This window comes from Homarus americanus, unplaced genomic scaffold (genome assembly GCF_018991925.1).
Source record: "Homarus americanus isolate GMGI-L3 unplaced genomic scaffold, GMGI_Hamer_2.0 scaffold58837, whole genome shotgun sequence".
NCBI lineage: Eukaryota > Metazoa > Arthropoda > Malacostraca > Decapoda > Nephropidae > Homarus > Homarus americanus.
The window spans coordinates 685,303-712,169 of record NW_024719533.1 but is presented as its reverse complement, the minus strand read 5'-3'; the positions used below and the strand labels follow the sequence as shown (position 1 = coordinate 712,169).

The following is a 26,867-nucleotide window of genomic DNA, read 5'->3' as shown; positions in this document are numbered from 1 at the left end:
TGGTTTGGATCTTGGGAGACCTGGTTGGCGGTGTGACCAGGCGAGTTGGCAGTGGTATCAAGGCGGTGACAACCTTTCCGAGGAGGGTGGTGGCTCGTCGATATGCGTTTGTGTGAACCCTCGGGCCGATACCCAGCGGCGTCAGCACCACCAGTCGAGGAGACGGAGTGGAGTCCTTTGCGGGAGCAAGCGCCCTCGGTGTACGAATCGTAGGGGAGGGGGGTGGGAGGGAAGAGATATGGTGACAGAGATATAAACACGCAGGCGTATAAGGGGGGGGGGGAGGCGTGTGGAGTAGTAGTTCCCGGCCACAGTGTCCAGGGTGGCCGCGCCCCGCACACCGGCCTCGTGGTGGCCTCCCTCCCGTCTCCAGTGACCACACCTCAAGCACCTGTTGCAAGCTTGAACTCTCCACACTACAGCGACCCTCTGATACAAGCTTCCCCACAGTGATATTTATACTCCATAACGCCACTCTTGTACAACCTCGTCTCCCTAATACAGATGTACTTCATTATCTACGCGTAACCGAAACCTCGCGTGGAAACCATAAAACCAATTACCTTGTTTGACAGTTTCAGAATCGATTAACCAAAAACATTGAACCTTATAAGAATATCATAAGCCAATTATACCGGGAGTAGATTTTGTTACTAGTTAAACCCATTTCCACAGCTGCCATTAGTTACTGTTACATATTACAATAATCTAAAACAAAAAAAGTGACACTGAACACAATTAAACCTAAAACTGGAAAGAAAAGAAATAACCAGGTGATTGAACCATTAAAAACAGTGTAAATAATTGTGCCACTTGAAACAACACACACACTAACTCACAACATGGGACCGTCAACACAACAAAGGTAAGAAAAACTCGGATTAATCGAATATTAAACAACCTAACTTGTACCACCTTAAGATTACCCCCCCCCCCCCACGCCCAAGGTAGAGTCAGGGTGATTAATCTTCAGGTGACATAAAAGTGCTACAATTCGACACTCGGTAAAAACATATCCAACAAAGAGTTAAATATCTTCAGCATGTTTTAATTTTATACGTAGTTGTGATGACAAATTTCCTCGAACTGAAAATAAAAATAATTAGCACTACTGATTAAGAAGGTATTATCCTGTATCTTGTTTTATGTTATTTTTACAAGAAAAGGTATAGCAGTTGAAGAAATAGTCCTGTAATTGTATATAATATTAAGTATAATAAATTTACAATGGCTGCGAGTATTTCTCCTAAAGGGTGTTGCGTATTGTGTTGAGATATCCCCCTGGAGGCCGTCTTGCCAACTAATGATGGCGGGGGAGTCTAGGTTTAATGCTTACGAAGGAAATTAAACCCGTCTTAGTAGTCTATTTCCTGTCATAACAAACACCACGACAGTTTTTTCCCGTACTTTGTGATATGTATGCTGAAGAATTTGCAATCTTTACAATTATAACTGGTTTATTGCACCCAGCTACCAATCATTGACAATCATTTTAAGGTGATTCACTGAAGATTGTGCAGTTAGAGGGTAGGGATGTCATCAGGCCCGAGTGCTTGATGATAATTGAGAGGTTCAAGGTAACAGCAGGCGGCGGTCGTTACCAGGCACATTAAACTGCCTATAAAGAGCTGAGGTGCGCCACCACACACACGCGTCTACACCCTCTACACAAACACACACAAGTCTACACCCTCTACAGTCTACACGAACAAACAAACAAACACACAAACACATACACACTACTACTTTGCTGTCACTCGGAATTGAGCATGACGATCATCCAGCTATGATACAATAAAATGAGTTATTAGGAGATGTCACCTTGGTTTATGAGTTTTGAGGTGACTAAAGAGGCCGATACGGGACCTGCAGCGTCGTCCACATTCGTTGACATGTGGAGGACTCCATCTACTGCGGGAGAGGCGGTGGCAGCGTCTTTCCGGCGTTGGCGCTTGTCTGCCTCGGTTTGCAGTCGGGCTAACTCGAAAGCATTGACACCTACTCGTGCGGTGCTCCTACAAGCGTTACGATGTGGAGTAATCGACTCCCAGGTGAGGGGGTCGATTTGGCACTTTTTCAGGGTTTATCTTAAGACTATCCTTATACCTTTTCAATTGCCCGCCGGCGTTACATTTACTATTCGTTATGTGACTGCAAAGTAGCTGCTTTGGCAGTCTACTGTCGTCCATGCGGGTAACATGGCCAATCCAACGTAGTTGTTCATGGATAATGGTAGCCTCGATGCTCCTACAGTTGGTGTCAGCGAGAATACTGGCAATTGTTCTCTTGTCTTCCCAGCGAACTCGGAGGATGGAACGTAGACTACTTTGGTGAAAGTTTTCAAGTGCCTTGAGGTGCCTCCTGTATGTGACCCGTCTCACTGCCGTATAGCAGGGTGGGGAGGACCACTGCTCGATATACGTGCAGTTTTGTAGATAATTTCAGCTCCCTACAGCTGAAGACACGATTTCGGAGTCTGCCAAAGGCTTGAGATGCACATCTGATCCGATGCTGAATCTCTTCATCGATGTCCGCGGTGGTGGACAGGTGGGAGCCGAGATAACGAAAGTGAGCAACATTAGAGAGGGCAGTACCGTTAAGCTGGATGGATGGTGGAGGTGTGTCTGAACCAGGGGCAGGTTGAAAGAGAATCTGAGTCTTACGTACATTCACCTCAAGGCAAAAGTGTGCATACGCGTCAGCGTGGGTGTTCAGGATCTCCTGTAGGTCGTGTTCAGTGTGAGCAACAAGCGTAAGGTCGTCTGCATACTGAAGTTCAGTAATGGAAGCTGCCGACACCTTTGTTCTTGCCTGGAGTCGTCTTATGTTGAAAAGACCCCCCTTCACCCGGTACTTGATGTTCACCACGCTAGCTAAATTGGCACTGGCATAAGTAAGGAAGGTAGCCAAGAAGATGGAGAAGAGAATTGGTGCCAGTACACACCCTTGTTTAACCCCCGTTTGGATGGGGAAGAACTCAGACTGGGTGCCGTTGTGCAGGACACTGCCGTTCATGCCATCGTGGAGTTGCCTCACAATGGCGATGAATTTTGGTGGGCAGCCAAAACGGCTGAGGGTCCATCAGAGGGCTTCCCAGTCAGGTTGGGTCTTTAGGCAGGCTATGTTTAGGGCACCTTTTCTAGTCCCCTCCCCATGTGGGGTGAGCAAAGAGGCTCCCCGAAAGGGCTGCTCAGTCGCACAGACAGGATCGGATTGCACTGCTGCCTAGACCTCAGTCTACGAAGACTGGGGTCTACCAGAACTAGGGTCTACCAGCAGTGGGGTCTACCAGAACTGGGTTCCACCGTAACTGGGGGTTTACCAGAACTGGGAGTCCACCAGAACTGGGGTCTACGAGGACTGGGGTCTACGGGGACTGGGGCCTACGAGGACTGGGGTCTACCAGAACTGGGGTCTACAAGAATTGGGGTCTACAAGAATTGGGGTCTACCAGAACTGGGGTCTACCAGAACTGAGTCCACCAGAACTGGGGGAGACTGGGGTCTCTAGGGTCTACCAGCAGTGGGGTCTACCAGAACTGGGTTCCACCGTAACTGGGGGTTTACCAGAACTGGGAGTCCACCAGAACTGGGGTCTACGAGGACTGGGGTCTACGGGGACTGGGGCCTACGAGGACTGGGGTCTACCAGAACTGGGGTCTACAAGAATTGGGGTCTACAAGAATTGGGGTCTACCAGAACTGGGGTCTACCAGAACTAAGCACACACACACACACACACACACACACACACACACACAGCCGTCACCAAGACGCGCCGGTTAGTCTCTTGGGTATTTCAATAAAGGATCAGTGTTGTCTGCTGTCTCATACAAGATCTTCCTCCAAACCATAACAAGGTGTAAATATGCCTGTATGTCTTATGTTAGTAAGCATCTGTATGCCTTGTTATATGCCTGTATGTCGTATGTTAGTAAGCATCTGTATGCATTGTTATATGCCTGTATGCCCTATGTTACATGCTACGTAACAGAGAGAGAGAGAGAGAGTAAATGTGTGACTAACGCTCCGGGCTTCCCTGAACGTTGAGACATTACAAATCTTGACACCGGAATGGACAGGAGGCAGCTAATAAACCAAACTAAACCGAATTACACATAAGGACGCTTAATGGAACCTAACATACAGGGTGTCCATAAGAGATTACCCTGATTAAAGCAGGGCCTACCACAAAAGTTTAGCGAGAGAGAGAGATTCTTATCCACCATCGCGGAGACGGAACACCCGCCAATTAGCCTGTAGGTGTGGCACTACACGAATGACGCACATGTGTGGGTGTGGTGATGACTATCAAACACGCACGCACATACATACACGCCTAACGTACACATGTGCGTGAGAGCTAAGGCTAATCTTGGTAATTACTGCAAAATGAGGCCACCTTTGGTCTAGCCTAAAGGTCTACAGTGACCGGTGTTCACAGGTTCACGGTTAATTTTGACGTGAGGATTACAGGCAGCAGAGAAAACTTGTGAGGGAGACAATAATGTAATCTTCTATTCTCGTGTTAACCACCTGAGCGTGTGTCTGTCTGTTCTCTGCAGCCAACAGTTTGATGGGGACTATAAAGGCACCATGCATAACACCCCAGCATGTGTCATTATGTCGTTGATGATGACTGTCATTACTACTAGACCACCCGCCAGCTGTACGGCCGGTTGGTGACGCAGTTGTTAGGTTTAATTCATTCGTATATTAGAGTTACTTACTGTGCTATTGGTGTCTGTAAAAACACCGCTGGGGAGTGATCAAGTTTCTTACTTTCGTTTACCAGCAACACTACCACACAAGGGCGAGAAAATATTTACTTTGTGTCAGAGTCCACATACAAGATCATTAACAATGTTTAGAGGCGATAATTATGACACCATGTTTACCTCCGAGTGTTTTCCTCTTGTAGGTAATTAGTCTTTGAAAATTATATCACACAAATCACCGAGTTAAGAGGGCCGTTAGTACATGTATACCTACAAATAACTTTGATTAATTGTGATGGCTGACATTCCTTTTATCGGTACTAATTTGGGCTTTATCTTACAGTATAAACACATTAAAACTGCAGTTATTATTAATTGATCCGTGTGTGGGGCGCCACTTATGGACGTTATATTTTTTGCATTCCAAGATGGATTAAAATGCAGTTAAAACACGCAACAAAGCAGAAGCTTCCCTTCAAAACAAATTGTCTGCATTATCAACAGTGCAGTATGATGACAGCACAGTTTCAAGACAGATATACAGTAGTGTACTTTATTTATATAGTCATTCAAACTAAAAAAACTTATCGTTTATTTTAAGAATACCGTCAGCTGTGTAACATGACACCTGTTGAGTGGGTGCCACCACCCTGAGTCTCGGCCACGAGCTGACAACAGTAAAAAGTTCACAGTGTCTGGACAACAAACGCTTACCCACTTGTTGCTGTGTATTGACCTCTTGTTTCATTGATCTTGTGCTGTTCAGTCTAGTCTTACCACCATACCTGCCTACTCACTTCGTCTAGACAGTACAAAATCCACCAGCTGCTCACTCAAATGTTTCAAAAACGATAAAGTTATAATGAAGAACAGCCGCCCAAGAAGTAAGTTAAAAGCCATAATGAATACCACTACAGACTTGGGTGAGACCTCACAGGGCGTACTAACCGTCAGTCATCATCACAAGGACAAACTAGGGCGTGAACCAGGTAGTAACAACAGACTACGGGGCCGGGTGGCAGGAAGAGCTCCATAGGCTATGCCAGACTGTCACTCCCCATTGGAGTATATCATGGTGAGAGGTGCCTAGATTAATTTGTTATTGTCGCGCCGCCTGAGTGGAAAATGGGAGGTTCCCCTGAAGGCTTTTAGCTCAAATTACAAAACCATTACTTAGTCCATAAACTGCACGTGATAATATTATTTAATGGCGGTGGAGGCTTGGGTGAGGGGCAGCTAGTCCAGAGGCTGTGTAAATCAAATATAAGACATTTGTACATCACAGCAAACAGTAATTCATGCAGTCGTTTTCAATAGTTCTTGATCAACACCTTTCCCGACAGAGCAACATATTTATAAAAGATAAGATACATAGAAATATTAAAAAGCGTAACATTTCGCATCAAGATAAAATAAAATAAAAAAAAAAGTAAATAAACAAGAAATAAAACAAATTATCAACGTCCAGAATTTTTACCCCGTGTTCACAGCTCATCACGGCGCCTTGTTGTCCCAGCAGTCATTATTACCTGGCTTAAGTGTTCTACTGATTAATCTCTTCCTCTCAGGCGACTCTTCTACATAAAGGCAAATGTTAATAAACTTAGACGATTAACATTTTGTTGTCATACATACATACATACAGTACATACATACTTAATGAGTCAACATAGTTTTCAGGTACGCAGGACATCACCCCCCTCCCACCACCACAAGCTACCTCTCCACTATAACACAATTACTTCCAGGTACCTTAGTCATAACAAACATCCACTAACTTAACTGCTTATAAAACAAACTTCAAATATAACACTGAAAACAAACATTGTATAGACATAACAAGTATCTCTATGTGTTTCTATAAAATTCTCTACACCGCCTCCTCTTTACGCAGAAAATTAACTCCAGATAAATGCCATCCTTGGGTTAAAAGACAAAAAGGAAGGAATTCAATATTTTATCGATCTCACCTAACGTAAAATACAATTCATATCAAATTACGAAATACGTCAACATTTACACTTCACGAATACTTGTGTCTGGAGTCTCAATGTGATGTGGTAAAGAGACAGTTGGTGGAGGTGAGAATATATTTCGTTAAAGGGGAAAATTACGTAGAGGGATATTTTTGGGCGGGAATATATCGGTGACGTCAGACAATAACACCCACCCACCCACCCACCCGCATCACCCAGCTGTCCCCCACGACCCCGCCCCACTGACGCCCTCACTCACTCATCTCATTTCTTCGCATGAACACTTCTGTATAACTCACACCTTCGCTCGTATTCCCACAGTTGTATACAAAATTGCATACTACACGATGACATATTGCTGTACGGGTATATGTCACTGTTTTCATGATGTATTGTCATAGCTCATTAGGCCGTTAAAGTACTGCCCCTGTTACTGTTATGTAGTTAATTCAAAGTAGCATGGTCATCAGTTTGAACCACCAACATTCATCAGTTTGAACCACCAACATTCATCAGTTTGAACCACCAACATTCATCAGTTTGAACCACCAACATTCACCAGTTTGAACCACCAACATTCATCAGTTTGAACCACCAACATTCACCAGTTTGAACCACCAACATTCACCAGTTTGAACCACCAACATTCACCAGTTTGAACCACCAACATTCACCAGTTTGAACCACCAACATTCATCAGTTTGAGCCACCAACATTCATCAGTTTGAACCACCAACATTCACCAGTTTGAACCACCAACATTCACCAGTTTGAACCACCAACATTCATCAGTTTGAGCCACCAACATTCACCAGTTTGAACCACCAACATTCACCAGTTTGAACCACCAACATTCACCAGTTTGAACCACCAACATTCATCAGTTTGAACCACCAACATTCATCAGTTTGAGCCACCAACATTCATCAGTTTGAACCACCAACATTCACCAGTTTGAACCGCCAACATTCTACCACCATTATAAGTGAGAGATAATATCCCCTGAGGTCAGCGCTATTTTGTGTAATATACAATTCCGTTAATTTCTTTTGTCTCGGTAATTACTTCTGGCTATTACCTGACTCACCTTCTCTATGCCCTTGTGGTCCTCAAATGCCGCTACTTGCTTTACTTAAGTTAATAAAATCCCATTACACATTTTATTTTCAATTAAAAAACACTGGATTTTTTTCCATTGACAATAAAAAACCTATCGATTTTTTCACATTTCACCAGATTTTTTTAATTGATAAAATCCCATTTGAGTTTTGTTCAATAAATAAAATCCTAAGAAAATGTCTACACACGATTCCCTGCTGAACAAAATCCCGTTAATAAAGTGATTTGACAAAACCCAACAGACGTTATTTCCACAGAGGAAAATCCAACCAAAACGATAATAAAACCAGCAATCTCGTCAGCTCCAGGATTTTCTTTATATAATGTTCCTCGGGTTTTGGTTGGAGATGAATTTGTCCAACCAAACAAAAAAATATTCACACCAAAATGTTACCAGAGCTTCCGTCAACCTTGTCTAGGCAGGAACAAACACTGACACCCAATCCTTCCCTCGCCACCCAGGAGTGAGCTGGGCGTGACCTACAAAGTTTTCAATATCAAGAGGCAACTGTCACTTATTTCTGTACAAAGAGGACTCTACATATAGATACCATGGAAAGTTACTCTCTCTCTCTCTCTCTCTCTCTGATAAAAAAAGTTTTCTCTCTGTGGTAAAAGTTGAGACAAACACAAGACATAATCGCTGTCTCCTGTGACCACCATCTCTCCTCTCTACCTCTCTTCCCCGCCCTTCTGCTCCTTCCCCCGCACAACTCTCTCTGCTCAATTCAAGATGGAACGAGTAACACGAACGCTTAGGTTCATTTCATGGAACATCCGGAGTGTTAACCGCAGAATTAATGACCTACAATGGTTTGTTAAAGTTTTTAACATTGATGTAATTGGTTTACAAGAGCCTTACACGTCCAGCACCCAGAAGAGAGCTGCACCCAGGATAGCTGGGTTTACAGCAGCAAGGTGAGTTGGGTAAGATACAAGGAGTTTAAAGATGAAATTGTAGTGTCTCTTCTCGACTTACGACGGTGTTCCGTCCCGACGACCAGGTCGTAATACCTGAAATATTGTTATTAAATATTTTCATCAATGACTTCTTTTGGTATTAAACAATACAATTTGGTGCTAATTTTTCCTCTTACATAAAGTAGCTTTAGTGTATAGGGTGAAACATCTATCATGAAGTGATTGTCATTTGAACTGTACGGAGTCTGAATTTGTAAAAGAAACAAAACTAATGTTTTTGATCTACTCATAATCAATTTGGTAAAATGAATGTTTAGGTTATCCACCTACTTGGCATTTGAAAAAACATAATTTCAATGTCACCAAACGTAACCTAACCCAATTTAACTAATCTAACGTAACCTAACTTAACTGGTAAAAATCGGTCAACTCAAAATCATTCAATTCGCTGGATGGCCAAAAAGATAATAATACCACCAATTCCATTTACTTTAGAAGGACTTATTCATTTTCGTTGAAATCATGGACATACAAAGCCAATATATCTACATTTGATTCCACCACTGTCAATGGCAAAGTTAATTAATATCACCATTCCAACTGTTGGCCCAAACAAGTCGTAAAGTAGTAGTTCTTGTAATACATCGAGTCACTAAGGGAATAAAAAAAATAAAACATGAATTTAGGTCACTGAATTTATCTTATTAGTAGCAAATTGTGGTTAAACTGATACACAAATGAAACATGCCTGGAAAGTACCTAGCACTAGTTACCTGGCATATTTGGACTTATTAAAATATGAAATCTAGGCAAATAAGTAATTATACTAAGGAAATAATTATTTTGGTAGTGCTGGACTGTTATTAATTGCGCTCATTACGAAAATTGGGTCGATATTAATTCTGATAAAGGACGTCATTCACCATCCCAGAGGAAGCTGTTCTCACCACTCTTCAAATAGACCATTTACGACTTTTTTTTAGCTTAATTTGATTTCCATACATGTCTACACATAAATTAGTTGTATTAATTATCTTAAAGGCTTACCTTTTATGATGGTTAGGCGAATTTGGAGGATATAAACGGCGATGAGACAAGTAGAGGCTGGCGGCATTTTTCGTATACAAACATGGACCGCTTTTAAAAAGAACAATACAATTCTGCATGTGCTGTTCTATAGGGAGTACATCGTATAAAAAATATTATTCCTTTGCAGATTTATACATTTTATGTGCATCCAAATCAATTTTCTTTCTTTTGGTTCCAAAAATAGTTCCATCGTAGTGATCATCGGGCGGGGGGGGTATGTGTACCACGAAATTTCCTCACGTTCCAATAACGAATCGTACATATTTTTTTTTTATCCAAAAACGCTTCTTGCACAACAAACATGGGGCTACTACAACATGGTATACACCACGGCTGATCTTGCAATTGGCCCCAATAACTACCAGCACTGGATGGATATCTTAAAGGAAGAACTGGATAACTAAGAGGCGTCCTCCTCATTCCAGGAAGGATCACCAAGATCTGACTGAACCAATATTCAATCCCGTATTGCAATAAGTACAATGAAAAACTTATTGTACATATTGTGATTCAATCTAGATCCGATCTTTGGTAATCACAAGAAACACTGGGAAACATGCCAGTTCTAAGACTATGCATGATGTTCGATGGAAAAATGACTTAAAAGAGCATGAAACAATGGCGTAAAGGAATTAAAACCTAACCTAACCTAACAATATCACTAAATTACGGAAGATCATTAAGTTTGGTTTAGTTGGTTAGCATTTGCTGTCATCATTAATGGTTTAGAGTTAATGTTTTTAACCTTCCTGGGGGAATTTTCATGATAAGATAGCGACCCTATCATAGCCCTTTACCTGTATTCTTCAATTAACAGGAACAACCAGAATGTTCTTAGTTAACACCAAAAACTAATAGATATGTGTCCTAATAAAGGCAGGAGTAGTATTACTTACTTTGCCCTGGTGGTAGAGGAAGCCTTGGCATCACCAGTCTTGTCTTGGGCCAGGGACCATCCTGCCTGAAACAACATTCATGAATGAGGCCACAGATCTGCTTTTATTCCTATAATAATATACAACTTCATTTGTATTTAAACCAAAATTATATATAAAATAACATATAACATAAGAGATGGTGGATACTTCCATCCCTCAACAAGGATCAGTACAGCTCCTCGATATAACTTGGCACAGCGAAGTACAAAAAGTTGGTAAATTTTTACTTTAAGACACGAGTCACGTCCGTCCATCACTGATTGTTTCTTTACATATGAATGTTTACCAATGGCCAAACGCTTACAGCAAAAATATAATATAATTTTATCCGGAGAATGTTAGGTTAGCTTGGTTCACCTTATGTTTCTAAGTCCATTATTTATAGTGAAAAAAATATATTTATTTGGAAAAACAAAATAAAAATACTGCAATTCCTACAACCAATTTGCTTGTTCTTGAAGTTAGGGGGAAGTTGTCTTCAATATATAATCAGCTGGATAAAGTTGGTTTACGGACGAAACTCAACACAAAATATAGCTTAATTTTCCTGCAAAGCTTAAACTAAGCGGGAGTCTCCTACAACTTTACTGAAGAAAGTAACAAATCTAACACTAACTTCAAAGTAATACAAGTCAGTCCTTAATGGTGGGTCAGCATGGTTAGGTTAGGATAAGTTATGTTAGATTAGATTAAGATCAAATAGATATTTTTCTATTGTTTGAAATTATTTAGTCTCGTAGTGTCCAACCCGATTGTTAGGAAGTCGTGTTTGTGGTCATATCTGATGAAACCATTAATGACGACAAACGAACCAAACCTAACCTGACCTGACCTACCTAACTAAAATTTATAATACAGCTACTTGGTTAGGTTTCTTTGGGTCCATGCTAAAAATATGCTACGTGTCCTTCTAAACTATTCACAAACTGTTTTTCAATTCCTGTTTATAATATTTTCGCCTCTTACCCCGTCAGTTAACAATGTGAATATAAGGAGGGGGGAGGGTAATTTCAGATGTGAAAAAGTTAATGATTCAAACACTCCCTTCTGCATAATTCCTAAAAAAGATAATATTTGAATCGTATTTAAAACAATTTAACCTATTGTAAAGAAACATCTACAATCCTTTTCTTATGTTTTCGCAACCAGTGGATGGACCGAGACGCCATATTGTAAACACAGGCAAACAAATTTACTTATTTCCCATTTAATTATAACAATATATCTATACACCGCCAACTAAGTCCATGCGAGGTGCTATATGCGGTTTTTGCTGGGTGATTGGTAAGAGTTTTCAGTGAAGGGGAATAAAGTAATGTTATATGGTTTTAGCAGTTGATTGGCTTATGGGTCGAGTCAGGTCCGGTCCACAACAACTACATCCTCGCCCACCACCGTGTAGCCTAGTGTGCTGTACATCCTCTTATCTAACACATTAACCCCCAAACAGATACAACCCGTGTTAACCATCACTTACCTCTTGATATTATAATCTCTTACAATGATCACACTGTAACACTTCTTAACACGACAACAGGTACACTGATATGCTGTTGTAGTTTATGACACTGATTCATAAAACATCTCGAAGCATGTGTCGGATCATGGGACTCAATAAATCTGTCGCTTTACTGTGAGAAGACTTCAGTTCTCTCTCTCTCTCTCTCTCTCTCTCTAGGGGCATATCCAGGGAGGTTTCCCTCAGGACCACTGGCGTCTTCATATAAATGGCCAAATTCTGACCCATACGAAACGGCTGGTCATGAACCACTGAAACAACACTTTCGAACTCTGTCGTCATCGGTGTCTCAAAATATCAGTCAACTGTGAAGAAACTTTGACAATTTGGTTCTTATTTTGCTTAGGTGAGTTTATTAACTCAATAAATGAAAATAAAACATAAACACATAATGAGATAAAACACAATACACAATAACATCATCTTCATAATTTATATCGTTAACAAGTGACAAAAGAAGCCATTTTTCGTCAAATTAACGCTTTCGAAGACGTCCACCAGGCAGGGCTACCAACACAGCTCACCACCAAAACAACAAAACAAACTATACAATATTATCCTTATATTCTTGTGATTCACTTTAATGTTGTACTAATGTGTTATACAGACTGTAGATAAACTCACTAGGAGGAGACGACAAGTTAGATTTATGTCAACAACTTGGTGTTTCAAGTAAACGTGTATTAGAAAGCACGGCATTGATGATATGGTAGTCTTAACAAATTTTTAAAGCCATACAGTACATAACACACACAGGTAGTAGGCAGCTACCAAACAGGGAGGTACTACCGCCTGGGAAGATATTGGAAGCATAATGTGTTGTCTAATGGTAGACCCTGCTGCCATATGGCATCACGAAATTTTTAACCAAGTCCCAGGTTGCTGATCTGACTTTTTGCCTTTTTTACACACAATTGCAGGGTCTCAATTGTTTTTCTTACCATTGACAACACAACATAAATATATTGTTTCTCACTCTTGATCTTTTTTTTTATTTTTTTTTATTTCTTTATGGTTCTTTATTATTATTATTATTATTATTATTATTATTATTATTATTATTATTATTATTATTATTATTGTTATCATTATCATTTTGTTATTTTTATTTATTTTTTTTTATTATTAATTTTACTTATCTGAATTATTATTATTATTATTATTATTATTATTATTAGTATTATTATTATTATTATTATTATTATTATTATCATCATTACATTTTTGCCTCCCAGGCCCTGATGTGGGTCAGTGTCCTGTGCCCGGGTGGGATATCCCATAAAAAAAAATTACTCACCGCTTCTCCCCCTACCCCACCACACCCCGGTCCCTCATCTCAGGTGCTAGGGATTGGGGTGTCTCAGGTTAATATTCCAAATGAAGACTTTAGTCACTATCATTCCTTGGCGTCTGAGGCAAAAACACCTGTTGTGCTTTTCAGGTGCAGGTATTCATGAAGGAAGTATTTGTGTGTTTGAAAGAAGAGGTCGAAGACGTGAAGAAAGCAGACGAGGAAGTGAGAGAACGATAAGTACATCTGAAGGAGACAGAGAGTTAATGGAGCTGAGGGACTTCCTGGGTGAAGAGGAGCCCTTTAATGGCATCGCCCCTAGCTTCACAGACACCAGCGTGAAAGGAGAAGGCGTGGGCGTGAAGGAAGCGGGTATGGGTGTGAGGGAGGCAAGGAGCAAGGTAATGGAGTTGCGGGACTATCTAGATGGAGGGGAGAAGACGAAGAAGGCCGCCCCTATGACAGCCCAACACAGTGTTCCGGGAAGACGGCTAGCAGACGTCTCTATCGCAGGTGAGTGACGTACTGGAGCCTACTGACCTACCTGGAGCTTACTGACCTAAGTGTAGCCTACTGATTTACCTGGGGTCACCTGTTACCTATTAGTGGGTATGCAACTAGAGAGACTGATTAGTTAAGACGTCATGATTCAAGATAAGACCTAACAACCAAAGCTCCCCAAACATAACCAGTCTCTCCAAAAGTTAACCGAAGCTCACCTAGATTCATGTAACCTCACCAGACCTACAGCATTTAAGTCAAGTTTGATTAGTTTACGTAGAGTCTGCTGCGTCATCCCTGAATTATTGTCAGAAAGTCATGTCAACGATCCAACCATTCAGAACCTGGCTGAAGGGCGCTCTCTAGCCGAGTGTGGTGTTGGTGTTTGACCGCTGGATAAACAAGGTGAAGGGGACCCAAAGATCCGTCTGTTGGTGTATCTGAGTTGTAACTTAGTCGAGGATCAGGTCACCGAGTTGAACATCACTGGAGATGTACTTGTACGTGTCTAGAGTCGCCATGTACAGATTATGTGTGTGTGTGTGTGTGTCGGTGTTTACGTATGGTATATGTGTGTTTCAGGTATGTCTCGTGTGTGTGGAGCGGGGTGTCCTCGCTGGCAGAGGTGGGCGTGGTCGCTGGTACTGCTCACCTGTACGGCCCTCATGTCGGCTCAGGTGTGGGACCGTCTCACCTACTACCTGTCTACACCTGTTACCGTCAACGTGCGAGTCACCAGAAACCAGACACTTAGGGTTAGTACTGCGCCACTACCAAGTCCACCCCGTGTTGACATTTATTACTACCACCACCACTACTACTGCTACTACTACTACCACTATTAATATCATCCTTACAATACTACCACCACCACTACTACCACCATTACTACTATCACTATTGCTATAATCCTTATAATACTACCACTACTACTACCATTACCACTACTACTACTATCACTACCACTACCACTACTACTATCACTCCTACTATCATCTTTACAATACTACCACCACCACAGTACAGGTTCCCCATTATATGTCTTAAACTTATCCACAACACACAGACGAGAACTACAATCACTATCCCAAGGAACAAGTTCTAGTTTTAGCCGTAAAAATAAACACAACCAAACACTGATGTTCTTTCCTCCCACACACACACACACAGTTCCCCATCGTCTCCTTCTGTAACAAGAACCAGTTCAACATGACAGCGGTAAAGGAGCTTCAGGAACAGCGTGCCGCCCTCCTAGGAGAGACCAATGCATCCGTGATCTCTTCGTGGGACATCTCTCAACTGGTGGGCACAAACGGCATGGACGCCAGCCAACTGTGGGTCTATATCAAGCACAAACTCGAGCTGATGGTGGAAGAGGTGGGTATAGTATGTGTGTGGTCCCGTCTGTGTGGGGAAGTCTTCTTCGATAGGTATCCTTGAGGAAGTCTCTCTAAGGTGGTATAGCCAGAATCATTTCTAATCAGGTCTCGTTAAGGAGTCCCAGAGGCCATACCTACAGAAACCTACCTAAAGAGATGTCCTTAAAAAATACTTTCCTAAAAAGACGATGTTCTTAAAGACGTTTCCTAACCTAACCTAACGTCCCTAAAGACATCTACTGAGAAAGATATTGGCCAAGTAGTGTCCCTGGTGAGGCTATATACTGGTAATATTCTTAAAGACGGTAACACGTGTCTTCCATAGCATGATTAACTGCAGGTCTCTCTCCTCCACCCCGAGTAGTGTTGGTTCACGCGAGGCGGCAGGTGTGAGGAGGTGGGCGCTTGGTCAACTGTCCACACAGTCCTTGGCATCTGTTACCAGTACAGAGTCCGTGAGTAACCTACTTATCCACACCATCCGACTATCCTCAACACCTGTTATAATCCACATTATACTACTCCATCAACAAAGCTATCTAAACACATCAGTTACCCACAGTTCACCAACCCTCCCATCCACTATATCTGAAATACCCACAATATTATCCAAATGCAATAATTATCCACAGTAAGCTTCCACACTCATCCACACTATCCGACTTCTATCCCAGACACCTAAGCTGACAGTATCTGAAATACCTGAACCTACATACACAGTACAGTATAAAACATTCTGTTCCATTCTTATTAACAACTTGCACGTGTGAATTATATGAGTTATAATTAGCATAAGGTTTAAATTAACTTGGCCCTTATTATTATTATTAATAATATTATTATTATTAAGTTTTCATCCTTATTACCATCATCGTCATTATCATCTTCATTATTCGTCTCATTATCAGTCACATTATCACCACTATTATAGCTTTACATTTTATGAATACTAATGCATGTTGCAAGACAAGCCAGTAGGAACCTCTGGGATCTTCAACAACATGTACTTACGGCTGAAGGACACAGAACAGGAGGCGTATAACGATGATCGAGGCTTCAAGATCCTTATCCATGACCCCCGAGATGACCCTGTTATTGACCTAAGGACCCACGGCACTACACTGGAGGAGGGATGGGGCAAAGACGTCAGAGTGGCTGTTAGGGAGGTGAGGCCAAGTTCAGTGTTCATCGGGGGTTTCAGTCTTAATGGGTCCCAACCTAACCTAACCTAACCTAACCTAACCTAAGGAAATTTATCCCTACCTAACCTAACCTAATCTAACTGAACCTTACCTAACTTAACCTAATCTAATTCAAATTATCCTAACACAACTAATTAGAGCTTAGTCTTGTTGAGCCCTAACTGTAATAGCCAAAATAGGTTAGGTTAGATCAGGTTACGATGAGTTAGGTTAGGTTAGGTTATGTAATTTAGGTTAGGTTAGGTTAGAGTTTAGGTAAATAACCTTAAGATGAAAGAAGTTGAGGGGAGGGGGCTATAATTCATGTGATCCTCAAAGCTTCATAATATAACTGAGATATGCTTATCCCTATGGTACACGGCGCGTCTGGAGTCAGTTCAAGACGATACCAACTCAACGCTGGCCGTGTATCCGTAACACCAGCTACTCCTCCTCCCAGTGCATCTCCCAGTGCTTCATCCAGGCCCTCTACAACCACACCAGCTGCCTCATGCCCTATATGCACGGTGAGTCTCTCTGGAAGTCTGTCTAGCTGTAGGTCTATCTCTGTCTGTCTTTCAATTTCAATTTCAATTGTTTATTCCTTGATAGAGGAAGCGGGATCCTAGTGCTGTCACTAGGTACCCCTGTACAATGACACCAGAATCATCTGGCAAGTGTGAAAAGTATATACAGTATAAATATTATAAAGGGGCTTACTAAAGCCTAAGGAAGGAAGGATGTTCCTTTAACACATAATTAATATTATTTACAAAATATCTGGCCAGTATTGGGAGGATCATCGTGTCTCCGTCAGGGGGTCGTGGAGTGGTGGTCCAGCAGGCGTCACGGAAGCGTTGTGTGTGGGGACATCTTAGGAGGTAGTGGATAAGGGTGCGGCTGTCGGGTCTTCTGCATAACGCACAAGAGCGTTGCTCAGGGGATGTGGGGATACCAATCTCCCAAGCAAAGTCATACCCGATGATGATACGGGCAGCAATCACGTCCCCCTTCCGCGACCCTTTCCCGTAGACGTACGAGAAGTCAGGAAGTTTACGGAGGACATCGTACCATGTGGGCGGGGAGTCCAGGGGGATGGCTGCTTCCCGAGCTTCTCTCTGTTTGCGGCGGATTTGGGTCCTAATCTGTAAGAGTGTTCGAGGAACAACGTAGTCAGGTGTGGCCTTGTTGCAGCCAGTCTTGGCAAGGTCATCTGCTGCCTCATTCCCCAAGATACCGACATGACTAGGTATCCATAGGAATGTCACAGGACGGCCTTCATCCTGAAGTGTGGATGTTAACCCTCGTATTCGGAGGATGAGGTCCTTATTTTCCCCAGATCCAAATGCGATCCCGTCGAGAGCAGACCTGGAATCGCAGCAGACAAGCAAGGGGCAGAAACCATCTGCTTCTTCCTCAGCGAGAAGGGCAGCAAGGAGGGCTATTAGTTCAGCCTGAGTGGAGGATGCCCCGTCAGAAACTCTGAGAGACAGTTTGATAGGCTCAGGGGCATGAGGACGGGAGATGTAGACACCAGCCCCGGCCCTACCTGTAGCGGGGTCAACAGAACCATCAGTGTAGAGGACGACCCTACCTGGGGACCAGTGAGCGATCCTGGAGAGGTGGTATTTGCAGAGAATAACAGGGTTCACCTGGGATTTCGGGAGCGGTCCACCGAGGGCAATCACTTCAGGTTGAAAATCCAGCCAGGGAGAAGGAGACGAACCAACAGCAGGGGTGACAACAATATCAGGCAGGAGGTCGTGTTCCTGAAGGGCTCGGATGAGTGACCCTCGCCACTGTCTTCTAGATGGAGGTCGGTCTCGGACAGCAGTAGTCAAGTTGGTTTGGACATAGTTGCCCCTAGGATCCCGTAGAATGGAAACGGCAGTTTTTAGGTAAAACTCCTGGACACGATCCTGTAAGGGGGAAAGACCAAGTTCGTTATATAGAGAAGTAGAGCGTGTCCACTGAGGAGCCCCAAGGATGATACGAGCAGCTTTCCTCTGGATAACTTCGAGACGGTTGACAGCAGTCCGACTAATGTTGACGAGGGCAGGGGCGGCGTAGTCGACACAGGAACGGACAAAAGACTTGTACATGGTGAGAAGTACAGGGATGCTGGCACCAAGGGAACCCCTGCACATGGTAGAGAGGGGAGCGAGACGCCGAAAACATATGTCTCGAAGATAGCGGACTTCAGGGATCTGACAACGTGTGCGAGTTACATACACACCCAGGTATTTTGTCTCATTAACCCAGTCCAAGGGCGTTCCTGATAAGAAAAGGGGTGGAGGTACAACACGACCGTGCCACATGGCTTTTGTTTTCGCAGTTGAAAGAAGGAAACCAAGTGAATCACACTCTCTGGAGACCAGATCAAGGGCTTCCTGCATGCTGAGGTAGTCAGGGGCTTGGAGGAGGACATCGTCGGCATATCCTGAGTGGACAACTTCTGTCGGCCACGGGAGTGATGCAATGGAGTGCATGAGAGTGTTAAACAAGGTGGGACTCAGGACTCCACCTTGAGGGGTGCCGAGGTTCATTTCTTGAACAGGAGACATAGAGCCTTCTACGCGAACCCGGGCCTGACGTCCAGTGAGGTAAGAGGCGATCCATTGTAGAAGTCTCCCTTTAACCCCTAACCGTGCAAGTTCAGCTAAAATGAGGGCAGGCTGAGCCGTATCAAAGGCTCCCTTGATATCAAGGAAGACGGAGACGCGGGCAGTCTGATTGCAATAAAAGGAAGCAATGGAGTGTGCTGTGCTGCGATGTTGAATGAAACCATTGAGGGAGTTGTGGAAGCCGCCTATGGTGTGAAGAAGGCGACGATGGAGTATCCTCTCCATCATCTTGCAAACACAGGAGGTAAGACTAATGGGTCGATATTTCCCAGGATCTCCCGGCTTAGGGATGGGGATAATAGTGGCATTTTTCCAGTTGGACGGGAGAACCCCATGTTCATAAGACATATTGTAGAGAGCAAGCAAGGGGCCGTTAAGAATATTAGTACAGGCGTTGAGGACGGAGTAGGTTATCTGATCATCCCCAGGAGAGGTGTCTTTTCTAGAGCGACGAGCACTGTCAAGCTCGAACTGTGTGATGGGATGATCAGTGGGGGCAGGGGAGGTAAGAGCAGCACGAACAACAGGCTCAGACGCATCGATGCGGGCCTGCACTGCCTCCTGCATTGGATCTGGAAGTGCCTCTGGGGAGGAAGCTCGTGCCCAGTCCTCCATTAAAGAGCAGGCAAGGGAGGCGGGATCAGGGTGGGGAGGAGGCCTCCGTCGAGTACCCCGTATAGCATTAATCCGATTCCATACATAAGAGGGTGACGACTGGAACGATAGAGACCCCGTGAAGGATAGCCAGTCCGCCTCACGTATCCGACGGCGCTCCTGAGTTGCAAAGGAGCACCAATTTTTGAAAGTCTTCCCAGTCCTCTGGAGACCGAGACCTCCGTATGGCAGAGTGGAGATCACGGGTTACCTGCCGGAGATGTCTCATGGCAGGGATACGATACCAGTAGTTGGTGGCACTTCTGGGGTGACGGGGAGGGCGTGGAGGGGTAGCGCGATTGACAGAGTCATACACGGCATCAACAAAATCAGCGCTGTAAGAGTCAAGGGACTGAGGGACAACATAGGAATCCGCCCAGGTAGAAAGGTATTGGGTAAAGGAAGGAACAGCATCTTGTGTGAGACGAAGGCGAGGGGATCGATAAGGAGTTGATGTCGGGGCAGAGAAGGAGAGCCTGAGATGGGTAGTAACGGCAAGATGGTCACTATACAGAGCAGGCTCGGTGCAGACGGTAGGATGAAAGGAAGTATGACCGTTCAATAGTAAGCCAACATCAAGGAAACTATGGGGGAGGCGAGTAGGATCGTCAGGACAAAGAAAGCGAACATCATCATCCCCATTAAGAAACTGTGAGAGATGTGATCCATTAAGGGTACATGGAGTGGGATGATCCGGAGTAAGAGTGGGATGGCGGGCATTAAAGTCGCCAAGAACAATAGTGGGAACCCCATCATGGAGGTCGTGAAGAACCTGGGGGTCCAGAGAATCACTCTTGAAATGAACATTGACTACACGAAGGGTCCGGTCACCAAGAGTAAGGGAGACAGAAAGTAATTCAGACGGGGGTCCATGTGAGTCAGGTGAAGGGAGACGAACAGATGGAATGGTGTTACGCACAAGGGTGAGGAGGCCACGAGCCTGCCCACGGTACCGAGGCAGGGTGTAAACAGAATAGCCAGAGAGGCGGAGTGGAGTAACATCGTCTGTGATGGTTTCCTGAAGTAGAGCAACATCTACTTGATGGGAGAGCACAAACTGGGCGAGGTCTGTCCGGCGAGGTCTAAGTCCCTGGATGTTCCATTGTAAGAAGAGGAGGGAACGGCCTCCGGTGTGAGATGAGTCGGAGGGGCTAGACAGGGCTCCAGAGGAGGTACCAAATTCTGTTGAGAGAAATGGAGAGGGAGGAGTGGGAGAGCGAGGGATGGATCCTCCATCTCGGGAGATGGAAGGAGGCGGGTCATCAGGGCTTGCAAAGCGCGCCCCTGTTGGGTCAGGGTGTCCAGAATGAGTTGTTGTTGCTTCTGCAATGTCGCAATTGTTTTCACAAACAAGTCGAGTTGGGTTGAGAGAAGGTTGATTTGCTTGGAGTGGCGATCCAGACGGAGAGTGATTGTTTCCATAGAACCAACTTGGTGTACCTGTGCATGAGCTGGAGGTGGCGGCGAGGATTGCCGAGGGCCCGACTGGGCATGTGGTGGTGGTAGCGACGGAGAGGGACGGTGAGGGTTCAGTTGAGTAAGAGGTGGTGGTGCTGGTGAGAGACAGCGGGGGTCCGGGTGGGCAGGAGATGGTGGTGACTGTGTGGCAGGGCCGGCAACGACCTTGTTCCAAGAACGGTAGGGAGAGGGAGGGAGGGGAGAAAGGATGGGTGGTAGGGGTGATGGAGGGGGTGGTAGAGGAGAGGAGATCAATGGGAAATCCTTGGTGGATGGAAGAGGCGGTGGTGGATAGGATTGAGGTTTGGTTGACAGGGGCTTCGTCAGAGACGAGGGCGGTGGTACAAGGTAAGTTTTCCCCGGGCGAGTGCCAGGACGCTGTGGGCAATTGGCATTCCAGGCGTGGTGACTGCCATGGCAATTGACGCACCGTGGAATAACTGGGATTTTGTTCTGAATTTTCGATTTGCATTCCACTGTGTCGTGAGGACCTGCACAGAAACCGCAGGCGACCATCCTCGTGCACTCCCAGGTGCGGTGTTTCCACGATTGGCAACGACCACAGATTTTCGGGGTTCCGATAAATCGGTCGAGAGGACAGTTGTGAATTGGTCCTACATTCACCTTCGGGGGGAGGGGGCCCACCCACCAGCCGATGAGTTCGTTGGATGGATGTTTGGAGACCGGGTTGATGCGGCGCTCCATGTCCAGTAGTTGTGGGAGAAGAGGGCGAAGATCGTCGATAGGGATCTCCCAGGGTACGTGGCGAACCATTACCTTGGTACGACGAGTTTCTGGGGTGATGATGGTGAACTTCAGCATCACCTCCCCCTGGGGAGCAGGAAAGCCCACCTGAGTGAGCAGGCGTACCGTCTCGTCCATTTGTGTGGTGACTATCACGGCTGTGGGACCTCGGCGGAGGCGAAGTGTTGAGTCCTGAAGTGGAGAGCAGTGACGGAAGAACCAGGTCGTCCGTGTGCTCAGAGGCAAGTCCCGAGGGAAGGCGAGACGACGAAGGCGCGACGGGGCAGGGAGACAAAGGGAATCCCCTATGTCCATCGTCGGCGGAGGGTCGGTCATTGAGCCACATGTAGGCTCACTTGGGGACCCCGATGACAGGAGTCCACCCTCTACAGCCCCAGAAGGGGTGCAAGGGGGAGCCGTGGCCCCTGCTGGAGACCCTGACTTCTGAGGTTTCTGCTTCTTCTTTGACGTGTCTTCAAGAAGAAAGTCGTCAGCATCACTGTCACCTACTGCCGCCGTTTCCAACGAACGGGAGCGTTTAACGGCGGGCATAGGACACGTTGGCAACACTGCAGTCAGGTGGAGTGGTAATGACGTCACACTATCACACTGCGCATGCGCAAACTTGAAAACTTTGCTCAGAGGGATCGGGTGGTAGGACCAGATGTTTTATCCCCAAAAAATGACAAAGTCCAAAAGTAACAAAAAAATATATGCCACTGTGCTGATAACTGGGTCTTACTGTAGTTGTCTACACAGGCTGGGATTGGTAGACTCTCTGAATTCGTCAGAAATACGAATTTTAAGGAGCAGTCTCTTACAGCCTTTGTTGACACTACGCACGCATGCGCGTTTCTCCTCTCTGTCTGTTAAGTTTCTCTGACCACAACCACACCAGTCGTCTCATGCCCTATATGCATAGTAAGTCTGTCCACCTGAAAGTCTGTCTGTCTGTCTGTCCTCGGTCACACTCAGTTTTGTTTATAGTACCAATCCCTGCATGCATATACGTCTCAAAGACTTGCCAATCTCTGTCTTCTTTCCCTCAGTCATCTCCCTGTTAAAAATTCCCTCTTCTCTTTTCTTCCTCTACGTGCATCAAGTATCAACACTCCTCCATCCATCCTTCTTTCTCTCCTCCGTGAACCCTCAGGGATCAGCGGTAAGCCTTGCACGACGCCGGACCAATACAAGAACTCGCTGATTGGAGAACAGAAGTTGTTATTCCACGGCGGCTGGACCCATAACCAGTGTGTGTGTCTGAAACAGTGTAATGAAGACATCTACTCCGTGTTTACTGAGGCGGCCATGGCCTTCAACACCTCCGCTAAGCTCAGGGTTTTCTTCCAGGTAATGTAAACTGTTTTAAGTGACTGTGATACTGAACTGTTCCATTAGGGTCAGTGTGGATACAGTGCATTGTATACTAAACCCTTGGTGCACAAGTAGACAATGGGGCCGACATTGTACTCAAACCGCCTTCACTTGCATTGTTTGGTAAAGTTAGGTACCCAGTTATAGCCCGGGATCGAACCACCGACTTTTAGAACAGGATGTGAGAGCTATATCTATTCTATCCATTCCTTCAATACTACTACTACTACTACTACTACTACTACTACTACTACTACTACTATTATTACTACTACTACTACTAATAATAATAAGGATGATTATATGGGATTATCTACAAGTCTACTCTCTTAATCGTCCTCCCGGTTATCTTACAGGACCTGACTTACGATGAGGTGTCGGAGGAGATAGCTTACGACGCCATCGCTCTGCTGTGTGACATTGGCGGGACGCTGGGCCTACTGCTGGGGGCCTCTGTCCTCACCTTCATAGAATTCCTAGAGGTCCTGTGGATGAAGCTCCTGCGACGTTGGCGGGCCTAGGAGAGAGAGAGAGAGAGAGAGAGAGAGAGAGAGAGAGAGAGAGAGAGAGAGTCATAAGTTGGTTTTAAACGCATACGGTGTCAGGCTCCTCATAAAAAGCCTTGTATTTACATGACAACAAAGAAAGGGTACATACGTGTGTGTGTGTGTGTGTGTCTGTCTGTCTGTTTCTGTCTGTACGTATGTGTTACATGAATATTGTCAGGAAATTCGTATTCATTATAATGGATTAGTTCTGTGTATTTGGGTCATGGACGTTCGAGAGATGGAGGAGAAGTTTTGTGTGAAGTGATCTCATTCCATCAGACCAAAACTGGTATACACTCATTAGCCAGAGGTCGTTCAATTCAATCCTCAGTGAACGTATAAGTACCTGTGTGCCACTTTCTTTATTATCCTACAGCTGAGTGTGTGTGGCGCCTATTATTCCCCGCACCACCCAGAGCTTCAGTCCAGTTTGATCTAGGGTCTGGGGTGCTATGGCCGCGTATGGTTCGCTCGGCTGCCGCTCTCTGGGACGTGTAGTGGGTCTTCCTACCTCACTGACTCCGTATTCGCTTGCCAGTTGATCCCAGGAACTCTTGAGGCTACTAGTAGTCCCATCATCTGTCCATTAGTCTAGCTGCTGTACCGTCTATCGCTACTATCCTGTTGTATCTGTGTTTAGTTGCCCACGGGACCCGACCCTACCCTACCCTACTCGACCCTACCCTACCCTACCCTACTCGACCCGACCCTACCCTACCCTACTCGACCCGACCCTACCCTACCCTACTCGACCCTACCCTACCCTACTCGACCCTACCCTACCCTACCCTACTCGACCCTACCCTACCCTACGTTCAATCCCTCATTTCATGGTAGTACAAGGAGCTGAAGTGGGTGCTCGTACCCGTCAAGTGGAACTCCTTGTAGTGTGCCCGACTACAGTGTGTTCTTATTGGCAAGCCAGCTGTTTTGTCATTGGTTCACAATGTCATTATCATTTGTGTTTTTTGCGGTGTGTGTGTGTGTGTGTGCGCGCGCTTTTTTCTGTTTTGTATATATACAGTATATTTATGATTGTGGCTTTTGTTATTAAACTCATTGTTAAAATTCAGTATCACCGCCAATAACGCTCTGTGTTTATATTGGAGAGAATAATAGATGAGTGTAAATAATTGTAAATTATATAATCATGTATGACCGAGTTGAATAATTACGGGCGAATGTTTATGCTTATGTATGAACGACTACCGTGTATCCATATTCTCAATTACCAATATGTATTGAAATTATCAAACAAACAGTGTGTATTTTCCTCAAGAATGATAAAACAGAAACACATCCTAATATTATCTATAAACATCCTTAAAATATACAAGCAAAAAAAAATAAAATCGACTAAAATTCTCACCCGCCCAGTAACACAAAGAAGAGCTGAGCCAAAAATCGATGAAGGTTTAATCAATAATTGTACTACGTAAACCTCACAGTCACACACTATCATTCTTAAACTCTTGTACGACACTATGAAGCCTAGTGCTGTTATGGCTCTGGCGCTTGGTGGAATTTTCATTTACGCGGGAACTATATGCATTAGGTACTGTACTAAGCAATGTACTTATGTAAGCGTCGTGCTGAGAATAACCTGTCACTCATGTAACCCTTATAAAAAAAATCATTGGAACATCTATTCTATTCTCTATATATATTTTATCTTGATATATTTTACACAATAGGTAGAAATGTTAATACAAACTACAATATTTATACCAATCCTCCCAGTTTTCAATTTAATTTGTCCATCCCAGTCTCTGCTTTCCCCTGGCCTTCCTACCCTCAATTTTGCCCTTAATATTTCTGTTATTATTCCCTCATCCCTAATTATATGACTAAAGTATCTCATTTATATTTTTCTGTAAATTTCAAATATTTCTCTTGAAGTTTATGCGAACCTTAGTACTTCTTCATTTGTTTTCATATAAATGTAACCTATTATAAGGAAAATGTATTGCAAAAATTAATTATGTTGCCTCATTAACCTCGAGTGAATAAACAGAATTATTCTTATATATCTGAGATAACTGCCGACCTTAATATAGGAAACATATTCAAATCGCTACAGGTGAGAAAAATAAATAAGAATCCAATGCTAGATCGTCTATGTCTTTCCCAAATACTTAGACAGAGTTTGTAATCTAGAACATCAGCTGGACGTTACCTCATATATAAATGTGTCTAGTTTTCTGGTATAAAATTAATCGGATTGTAATATTTGTGGAAACTTGACTCGAATTTTCCACAGCTAAACTCTTTCTAGCTTCTTGTCTCACCGGGGAAATATTTCATGCTGTCAGGTGTGCGTTGTTATCATAAGCTGGAGAGGTATTAAATAGGTCTGAGGCGGGTGTATAGGCGCATTCCTGATCTCACCTATAACCCGGATCCAGTGTTTCATTATCTACCATTTTATTTCGATATTATTAAATCGTCTAACTATATATCTATCTAATAATAATAACATAAAATTACCTTAACATACAGTACAGTGAGTAGAGAGACAGAGGTTAGTATATACGCTGGCTACATCTTTAGCCAGGACCCGCATTAGCCAGATAGTGGTGTGACTCATGAGATACTAACGGTTGCCAGGTCAATTGAGATCCGAAGCTGAATGTCCTTTTGTTATATAAGTTTTGTCAACATTATTCAGGAGCTTTACATTTATACTTGTCTATGTGATAACTTTCTTTATACAGCTACACTGGAGTGAATGTTGTCATCTCACTTGGACGATTATCTGCGCGTTACTCTTCCACATCGTCCATACATCACAACTTATATTACAAATACTGTGTTTAGTATAGGAATATATTATGA

The 26,867-nt window shown here is 44.0% G+C and overlaps 2 protein-coding genes across 2 annotated transcripts; both read left to right on the top strand.

The window, feature by feature from the left end:
* Positions 1-102: 102 nt before the first annotated feature.
* Positions 103-15,510, top strand: LOC121860102. Its single transcript, XM_042357137.1, has 5 exons — positions 103-198; positions 3,326-3,689; positions 13,720-14,082; positions 14,653-14,825; positions 15,241-15,510. Exons 1-5 carry the CDS (start codon positions 103-105, stop codon positions 15,508-15,510), a joined length of 1,266 nt encoding a protein of 421 aa, XP_042213071.1.
* An 895-nt stretch (positions 15,511-16,405) lies between these two features.
* Positions 16,406-24,755, top strand: LOC121860101 (acid-sensing ion channel 2-like). Its single transcript, XM_042357136.1, has 4 exons — positions 16,406-16,615; positions 17,028-17,157; positions 23,264-23,460; positions 23,841-24,755. The coding sequence occupies exons 1-4, from the start codon at positions 16,406-16,408 to the stop codon at positions 24,003-24,005; spliced, it is 702 nt and encodes a 233-aa protein (XP_042213070.1). The 3' UTR covers positions 24,006-24,755.
* The last annotated feature ends 2,112 nt before the right edge of the window (positions 24,756-26,867 follow it).

Bases quoted from the DNA above. Each gene is read 5' to 3' on its own strand.
- LOC121860102 (XM_042357137.1), top strand. From the start codon at position 103: ATGCGTTTGTGTGAACCCTCGGGCCGATACCCAGCGGCGTCAGCACCA. The intron at 199-3,325 runs GTGTACGAATCG...GGGGTTTACCAG, and splicing joins TGCGGGAGCAAGCGCCCTCG to AACTGGGAGTCCACCAGAAC. The intron at 3,690-13,719 runs GTCTACCAGAAC...TGTGCTTTTCAG, and splicing joins TGGGGTCTACAAGAATTGGG to GTGCAGGTATTCATGAAGGA.
- LOC121860101 (XM_042357136.1), top strand. From the start codon at position 16,406: ATGTTGCAAGACAAGCCAGTAGGAACCTCTGGGATCTTCAACAACATG. The intron at 16,616-17,027 runs GTGAGGCCAAGT...GTCTGGAGTCAG, and splicing joins TCAGAGTGGCTGTTAGGGAG to TTCAAGACGATACCAACTCA. The intron at 23,461-23,840 runs GTAATGTAAACT...GTTATCTTACAG, and splicing joins AGCTCAGGGTTTTCTTCCAG to GACCTGACTTACGATGAGGT.